The sequence below is a fragment of the Harmonia axyridis genome, chromosome 3 (assembly GCF_914767665.1).
Source record: "Harmonia axyridis chromosome 3, icHarAxyr1.1, whole genome shotgun sequence".
Classification (NCBI taxonomy): domain Eukaryota; kingdom Metazoa; phylum Arthropoda; class Insecta; order Coleoptera; family Coccinellidae; genus Harmonia; species Harmonia axyridis.
In genome coordinates, this window is record NC_059503.1 from 13,669,070 (window position 1) to 13,678,538 (window position 9,469).

The window sequence follows — 9,469 nt, forward strand, 5'->3', positions numbered from 1 at the left end:
TACGTTTGCAGAACATCTCAAAGTATTGAAGTTGTATTTTGAATCTGAACGTATATTTCTCTAATTTACTCTAAATAAATTTGTAATAATGTGTTTGTCCATTATCTATACACCCCAACACGTCTCGGCATTGATGCAATAAGATGGTCTATTTCTTCTTGAGGTATACTATCCCAAGTTTCCTGTACTTCATGTCTCAGAACCGCCAAAGTTCGTGGATGGAGTAAATTTCCGAGCCTTCTACCCATGATGTCCTAAACATGCTCTATAGGCGAAAGATCAGGGGATCTGGGCGGCCATGGCAAAAGATTCACATGAGTCGCTTCGAAAAAGTTAAACTAACTCTGGCAACATGAGGTCGAGCATTATCTTGCTGAAATATTGGATTTTCGAGCCGGTTTAGGTTAGGGAGAACATATGGCTCCACTATTTCTGGAAGGTAACGCAGCTCTGTCATACCATAACGCATACTGTTTGCTGTACATGACGCTCAACATCAAACTGAGGTTCACGTCTTTCTCCCCAATGTCGTCTAACCCTTCTTTCGCCATCATGTGCACCCAAGGAGAATCGAGATTCATCAGAAAAGATGACCTGATGCCATTCCACATTCCAATGTTGATATTCTCTGCATCACTGTCATCGTTATGCTCAACCGTCAGAGGTAACACAATATGGGTAGATAATGCTGCAGTCCAAAAGACCTTATCCGGCGGTAAACCGTTAGGATAGTTACAGGATGGCCTTGTTCTTCTAACTACTCATCAGCCAAAGATCGAGTTGTCGCAAATCGGTCTCTAATGGCTATAAGTCTTAGACGTCGATCTTGAACTTCATTGGTGCCCCTTCGACGTCCGGTGCCTACTGTTCTTCGATTTTGGGCATTATCAAACCACGCTTGACAACATCTCATAACAGTAGTTGGATTTCTGTTCGTATGGTTAGCGATTTCTCGAAATGACAACCCCGCCTCCCGTAGACCAATAATTCGACTTCTTTCAAATTCACTTAGCTGGCGATAAATTCCTCTAGACATTTTAAAAACAATTAAACATCAACTTTGAATCTCCTCGAACAGCTGGTTTGTTGTAAAATTTAAAAAATTACAGAAAACGACTACAATAATTAAGAAACAAAAATTGTTTCCATGAAAAAACCTTCACGATTTTTTTCTCCAAATTAATCATATACTCTTTGCTATACTATATATGTTTTACCAAAAAAGAAATTAAAATTTACTTAAACCTTCTGGGGTGTTGCAGTTTCTTTGTCAGTTAGTATATTTCGAATTCTTCACTTGTGATTTGTGTTCATCATTATTTTGATAATTGTTTTCTTCAGATATACTCGAAATTGCTTTAAACATTATTAAAGATTCCACGGAAAAGAGTGCGGCTGTTTTAACTTATGCTTCTGTCTGAAGTTCTCCTTTATTTATTCTCCTTATTTTTTTCACATATTTTGTAAAAAATGAGAAAAAAGGAAATTACACGTTTTATTGTAACTCATTGAGTTCTTTAGGAAATCGTATTTTTCTCTTCCCTTTTAAAGATCATTCGAAAATCTCCCCTTTTCGAATAAACCGTTGGACTTTTTGTGAACAGCAATAATGGATCATTATTGCCATTCTCTAAAGCCACATTTCATACTGAAAAATACCTTCAAGCTCATTTTAATTTGTCATAATCACGTAAGAAGACCAGCAGGAACATCGTAGGCTGATCTTACTGAATATCAAGTGTTGTAATCAAGAGGTCGAACAAAGAAAGGTTGAACACGACTCCCGTAGACAATATCAAAGAACCACCGGGAAAAATTGGACATTAGTACACGTGACACTGACCGAACGGCAAGAGCGGACAAGATAAGATTTGAGATCTGCAGGAGTTCTGACTCGGCTTTAGCGTTAATTTGCTCAGCGCCTCGAACGAGTTGGCGCATACTTGCACCAGGTCTAGAAAGTGCTAAAACTAGTAGGATGTGATATACTACCTCGGATAAATGCATATTTGTAATAGTTTTCGCGCTATCTTGGCTTATACATTGATACAAAATGCAGTGGTGGAGTTAATGGGTACATGCTAAGCAGTTGAGCAGCAATTCATTAGAGAAGCTTTTGGTAATTGGGTACAGAAGGATAGATAGATAATTTACTTCATTTCATTAGCTAAATGAGAGATGAAATAACGCAAACTAAAGAACTCAAATTAGAAATTTTTCAGAATCGAAATAATCTCCACTGTTGTAAGGTACCAAATGAATTAACATTTTCTTAAAAACTTTATTAAAGCTATATAGCATTTCGTATAATTAGGTTGCTTATTGAATATTCTAATACACATATAATAAGACCTTTTTCACTCAAGGCTAACCTATGATAGGGATAAAATAAATCTTGAGTTCTTGTATTATAATAATTATGGCTAACTCTCATATCAAACTTATCTTTATTTTTTAAAACAAACATTCATAAATATACAAAGCATATAACATCATTATATTTCTGAATTTGCCTCTGCATGAATCCCTGTATCTACTTCATTTTGCATATATTTAGTCCTAATAATTCTTTACCTACCGAGTTATAAATACTGATTGGGCTCTAGAGTTTCCACCCCAGAAAATGATTCCAAATCTAATGACTGATTCACAATTTGCATGATATAATATTTTCAAAGTAACATCATTCATGTACTGAGCAACAACCCTGATTCCATAACCAATACTGGCTAATCTTACACATATAATTTATATGTATCTCCCAAACAAGAAATTCATCTATTTGTATGCCTAGGAATTTTGTACTTTATACAGGTTTTATTACGTTATTTTCAAGAGTAATACTGTTTGGCGTAGATGTTTGTGATTATGATTGTGAAATAACACTAAAGTTGTTTTTGAAGTATTTATTACTAGACTCTGTTGGTGTCATCAACGTAATTAGTGATGAGATATTTATGCAATGACAATGGCAGATCATTTATGTAGATTATAAACAGGATCGGTCCAGCAAGTCTTCCCTGAGCTATACCAACATCAATAAAAAAAACTTCAGATTTTACATTATTATCAACAAAACCCTGTTGAGGAACTATGATTATTTTTATAAAAAAGTGGGTCTAGTGATTTTGTGGTTATTTATTGAATGAGACGATGAAGTTGTACTTTATCTTTGAGAGCGTTTTTTATCGTCTTGTGCAATATAACATTTTTTTCTACAGCAAAACTCAAATTCAGGTGAAAAATAAAATTCCAAAGAAAATTGTAATTTATCGCATAAAAATCGCAACTGTTCGGGATTTAGGTTTCTGTTTCCAGCATAAATTTAGAAGATAAAAAATGTTACAAAATGGCGAAGGCGCAAACTATTTTAATGAAAAATTTAATTGAGTAGTAAATGAACTAACAGTGCCGTGTGTAATTATTTCGTTTTAAAATTCAAGTCACTTGATCGAATTTTTTTTTTTTTTGTTAATATGTAGCTTTTCGTAAGTGATTGCACAAGTGCATCAAAATTAGCGATAATTTTGCTTGACAGCGTGTTGTCTTAAAAACTGCATGAGTTCATTCTCCAAAAATGAAAATGACCGAATGCAGTTTTTCAAAGAAAACACGCTGGAATGCGAAATTATCCGGTCATTTTGATGCACGAGTGTAATTCGGGGGAATATTTCCCGAATAAACTGTTACATTACTTGTCAAACTGATTTAGAATGGAATTGCCATAGATTCGAACTGTGTAAGATGCATAGAAACTATGCATCTATGAACAGAGCAATTATCGCAGTGCTGTTTCGTTTCCTACAATGCAATTATATCGGTGTAATTTTCGATAATTGTTCTCCATATACATAGAATTTTTGACAGGAGGGAAATATTCGTTTTAGTTTATTTTCTGAATTTCTGATATTATAAGGAATTTATCTCAAGTTAATATGAAACTTTGATTCACTATGGGACATAAGAAGTGTTTTCTTTTTGGAGAAACCCGCAAATTGAGTGAAATATTTGATAGTTCATGTTGGAGACAAAATTTGCTTATTGAAAAAGACGTATGCTCCCTCTATCTATGTTTATTACTCTGAGATTCCTTCGAATTCTGACCTTTAGCTCGTTCATTTTACGAATATGTTCATTTCCTGATCACACATGGTTTCTCCCAGCCCAAAGTCCTACTCTGTCTCCTCAATTTCAAACATAGGCATTCGAGATCCATGCTTGCTTCGCCAACGGTGCACAGAAATAACACATTTACCACTTCGTATGTGTGTTTAGGTGATGTTTATAAATTAGAATTTAGGAATGCATTAAACGTGGCAAATTACAAGCCTCCATTTGTCCTTTTCTCGTCAAATGGACGGTCTAACAGGGAATTTCACAAATGTTGGGGTTTTTACCCTCTGTGGAATCTCGAGAGATGTTTCCTTGCCGACGATTTGTTTCAGTTTGTGTGCAATCCCAGTCCTCCTACGAATCATTCACAATGAATGATGAAATTAAGAGTTATTAAAGCTATTATTATCAATACAATTAGAGTTGAGGTGAATACCTATAAACCCCAATAAGCTAACATAAGAAAATTAAAGAAATTCAATGTACCAGGTTTTTCACCATAATTTGACTCCACCTTTAACTTTTTTACTAAATGTGGTACAAAATAGTAATTTACGTAACAAGTCCGGAAAATAGGGTTTTTTGGACGAATACACAAAAATCACAGACTCTCATAAAGTGAAAAACTTTTTCCGCTTCTGTGTAGTGCATATTCGATGAATATTTCCATTCAATGACATATATCGTCATATATCGTTGACAACGAGATAACTCAAAAAAGGGCATTTTGAATTATCGCAGCCTTCCACTTGAAAACTGATTACTTAGCTTGCAAGGTGATCCTTAAAATTTGAAACTCTGTGGTACTCAGAATAAGAGAAATAGGCCAAACATATGTTATAGATTCGAAATCAGGGGAAAAAGAGCTAGTCAAATATAGAAAAATAAACAGGGTGTCTCATTTGAGAAAATGAAGTTGCAATCAATATGTTGCCCACCCTTTATATATTTCGTTTTGTGAAATAATTTTAAAAAACACTAGTCGATTTCGTGAAACTTTTGTAGAAACCATATTTTTGTACCTCTTTCAGTAACAAAATTAAAGGGGGGGGGTCAAATTATGGTGAAAAACCCGGTACACTTTCCCAAAATAAAGATAAATAAATGAATGAATACAAAAAAGAATTGAGTTATTTAAAAAATATAATTAACATGAATTCAGCACCAGTCACTATTTAGACATCTGTTACTTTTGAAGCTATAATCTTTTGACATTTGGTAAATGAAAATTACGCCATTATTAATAATGGAACGATTCTCGCTTCAACAACGCACTGAAATTGTGATTTAACACCTTTTGACTGTTTTCTTTGGAGCCACGTGAAAGATAAGGCATATTCCAATGCTCCCCAATCAGGGCCGTAGCTAGAAATGAATTTAAGGTAGGGCAATGAAGGTTACAGGTAGGGCAGAAGTAAAAAATTGTACTCGATGTGATCTGATGAATCAATTTTCATCGTACCTACTTTTGAGTGTATGGTAGTATGTATATATAAAAATATTTATTTCTTCAGTTTATATTATTTCTTTCAACATGTTGTGATTAATATAATGATGATAAAAAACTTCCTCAAAACAGCTGAATCCTTCGATTTGTCATATTATTAAATATGCGAAGGACTTCATTCAGATCAACAGACTGAGTCCTTCTCTTTTCAAAGGCCAGAAATACCATGCCTGCCATTCTTTCGTGACTCATTGACAGCCTCTGAGGTCTATTGATTGCAGTTAAGGTTGAAAAAGTAGATTCACAAACAGCAGTGCTACATCCTATGGTCGCCACAGATGCAAAGAGTTCATATGTATCTTTGAAAGCCTCTCGCTGTCTGTACAAAACTTGCACTATGTCTTCTGTTTTATCCTCACGACGACTCAAATAAGCTTTAACCACTGTAGCCTCTTCATTTGATGGAATTGTTATACCTGAAAAGTTAATTTAAATTGTGAATTGAATATGAATAAACAAGCGTAATATTTTAGAAGCAGCAACATCATTTTGTTAATTGCCTTACACTCACCTAAATTTTTCAAAGGTTCCATTTTGTTCACATCCAACTCATCGAGACTCGCTACAGAATTTAACAGATCATCGTTGTCTGAAAACCTTCTCTGTAATTCAGCAACTAGTATGTCCAATGTTTCGAAATACTCAGATTTAAATGGTTGATCTTCTTCATTTTGTTTCGTTGAGGAACAGGAAGAGTCAAACATCAAGTAGTCATCCATGCGATTAGATCTTCTGACTTGCCTTTTTTGGGTGTGAGTCCTATTTTCAGAATCAATGCTTGTCATAGATTTAACTTCTTCCAAAATTTGATGATACATTTCATCTGTTCTCAATTTTGTGATTTCATTTTGGACGCAATTTATGATTATTAGGGCGTCTTTCAATCCTGCGCTTCGGGCTTGTAAACTTGCATCTGCAGGCTGAAGCATGGATAGTATTTTTTTGGCCACAACCATAGCCATTCGGAATTCCAAATTAAGCATAATTTTTTTGATGCCGACACTCTTGGCAACGTCGTCACCATTGAATCTGTCATTTTTCATTTTATCTAAAGTTAGCAAAATCTCTGAATAATTATCGTTTACAACTTTTGTAACCGCCAAGTGTCCTGACCAACGTTGTTCGAGTAATCTGCCAATTATTTTTCCACCATACATTGCAGCTATTTTTCCATGATGAAAGAACTCATGTAACATGATGCATTGATCAAAAAATAAACGGATGAAAGTCATTATTTCAGAGATAGTCCTGATAACTATTAAATGTAAGCGGTGGTTATAACAGTGGACATAAGGAATTTTTCGGCCCAATTGATTCTCTATTCTAGTCGCAACTCCTGAAACTTTTCCGCTCATAACACTTGCTCCATCATAGCATTGGCTTAGCATACGGGAGAGATCAATGCCATTTTTCGTAAGAGTGTTTAAAGTTAATTCGGTAAATGTTGCTGCATCAAGATGTTCAGTTGTTGTAACTGTCAGCAACGACTCATTGACGATTCCATCCTTAACGTAACGTATTGCTATAGCAATATTTTCACGATTATTCTTATCCCTCGTTCCATCTTCCATTAGAGTGAACCAATTCACGTCAGATTCCTTGATATCTTTGACAATGGAGTTCTGTACTACTTGAACCATTGCTTGAATTATTTGGTTTTGAATTTCCGGTGAATGATATGTCGCATTTTGTGGTATATGGCTGAAAGCCTCCTTCAAATTCGGATCTTTCATGCACGTGTATTCAAATAAATTCTGAAATAATCCTTGTTCTTTTTTTTCCTCCAAAACATAATTTCCTCGCAAAGCTAACTCGTTGACAACTAAAAATTGTATAACTTCAACAATTGATTTCATGTAATACCGGTTTTTTTCTAAAACTTCATGATTTATCAAAGTTTCGACACTGCTACCTGTAGATATTCTGCGTAGTTTGTCTTGCCACATCGCCATGGCTTGTGTATGAGGAATTGATTTCTCATGTTTTGGAAACCCAGTTCTTGTATCACTGGCATTTTTCCAGTTTCTGAATCCTGTGGAAGTATAAGAACTTTGTTTGCTTCCATGGGGTAAAAATTGTTGACAAGGATAGCAAAAAGCAGCATCTCTCTCGACCGAATACTGCAACCATTTATATCGCTTAAACCAATCCGCAACAAAGGCCCTATTATTTTCTTTGGGATATATATTTAAAATAATTTGTTTTATCGGTTCTCCGATTCGTGCAATATCCGAAGGAATACCATAGTTAATTCTATTTCTACCAACCTGTTTTGCCAAACTAGTTTCCATAGAACTAGGAGTGGGTTTTGAGCAATGGGGTTCATCGTGATGAATTCCCTCTTCAACTCTTCGTTTTTTGGTAAAGAAAGTCCTTATATCCATCGCTAAATGAGTCAATCAACACTTCACTTCACTTCAATAAACAAACAATTATTTCGCTAAACTCTATTTTGGGTTATATGGGGATCCCCCTACCAAGGGGCGTATATTCCAGTACAGGTCCCATACATACTTCAAATGCCATCTATGTGCGGAATCAAGAAAATAAGCACATGAGGTGCTTCTGAAAATACAGCGTGCTGTATATATACAATGACCACGGTGCACTCTATTGATGTAGTTCGCAATCTCTAACAACTCGTGATTAATTCAGAATTGATTTGCGAGTGATAATTTTTTCCTCACGTCACATAATGAAATTTCCTTTGAATATTATTTAAATTGTTACTATTTTTTAAGGTAGGGCATTGAAAATTAAAGGTAGGGCATTGCCCCATAATGCCCCCCCCTGGCTACGGCCCTGTCCCCAATGGATTCAAGGACTTATAGAGGGTATATCGAGGACATACAGCCGCAAATGTGTGAATTGGTAATGAGAAATTTTGAAAACTCTCAGATGAACAATTGGCATTTGGTTCAGACACCTTGGAACAAGGGTTGCTCTACCACCAATGCCACAAATGGATATGGTGTTGCAACCGTAGCTGAGGCGGCCATTAGACTGATATTGTTTTCCATCGTTAATTGATTTCTCTTCAAATATATGTACCAGTTTTTTTAAATATCAAAATGAAACCTCTTTTTGGAAAACTCTCTATAAAGGGCAATGAATTTGATTTATCAGAACATAGAGCGCAACCTAAATTGATCAAAATTTTACCATTGGTATAATATCGTTAATGAAATGTGAAAGTTCAACTAATATTCACTTTTCCTTTGTAATTCTTTTCAACATCAAGAACTGATATGATGAATTAGAAATTTTTCGATGTTCGACGAAATAAAAAATTTACCAATATGAGTAATCTTCTCATGACCAACCAATGCCATTAAATTCTTACAAAAGTACTTAAATCCGAATCGTGAATAGGGCCAAAGTTCCTCAGCAAACAGTGGGACGTGGAATTTGAAATTTCTCGTTCGCCTTCCATTCAGTACCATTTGGACCAGATGCTAAGCACCCATTAGCCAACCCGTTCCCAAAAAACCGGAAAAGCACCGAGCAAACAAAATCGTTCGGATTCTCCTCAAGTCAAAGAAGAGATTCCAGTGGACCTCTAAGTGCAAGACGGTGCTGTCCCATGAATGAAGATCACCTGATTGCTCACAATTAAAGAATTTTATTGCCGCATTGGCCTCAATGGAAATCACGTCCAACAATTAGTTTTAGGAGTTTCGTTATTGTGCGTCTACGTCGATTAAAATTGCTACTGAAAAGTAATCGCGAACAACAAATAATGAATCACTTCTAAATGGTAATAAGCGCTGAATATTAAGAACTATTTAAGATTATTTGACATTCAGGGTGACACGTTTGAGTAGCTAATCATCGGGACGCACCCTGACT

The 9,469-nt window shown here is 35.3% G+C and overlaps 1 protein-coding gene across 1 annotated transcript; it reads right to left on the reverse strand.

Moving 5' to 3' along the window:
- Nucleotides 1-5,600: 5,600 nt before the first annotated feature.
- Nucleotides 5,601-6,837, reverse strand: LOC123676397. The gene is made up of 2 exons (XM_045612276.1): nucleotides 6,132-6,837; nucleotides 5,601-6,036 (listed from the first exon to the last, which is right to left on the reverse strand). Exons 1-2 carry the CDS (start codon nucleotides 6,814-6,816, stop codon nucleotides 5,684-5,686), a joined length of 1,038 nt encoding a protein of 345 aa, XP_045468232.1. The 5' UTR covers nucleotides 6,817-6,837; the 3' UTR covers nucleotides 5,601-5,683.
- Between the last annotated feature and the right edge of the window lie 2,632 nt (nucleotides 6,838-9,469).

Excerpts from the sequence above, each read along its gene's own strand:
- LOC123676397 (XM_045612276.1), bottom strand. The coding sequence starts at position 6,816 with ATGTTACATGAGTTCTTTCATCATGGAAAAATAGCTGCAATGTATGGT. Across the intron at positions 6,037-6,131 it reads GGAACCTTTGAAAAATTTAG|GTATAACAATTCCATCAAAT; the intron begins GTGAGTGTAAGG and ends TTAACTTTTCAG.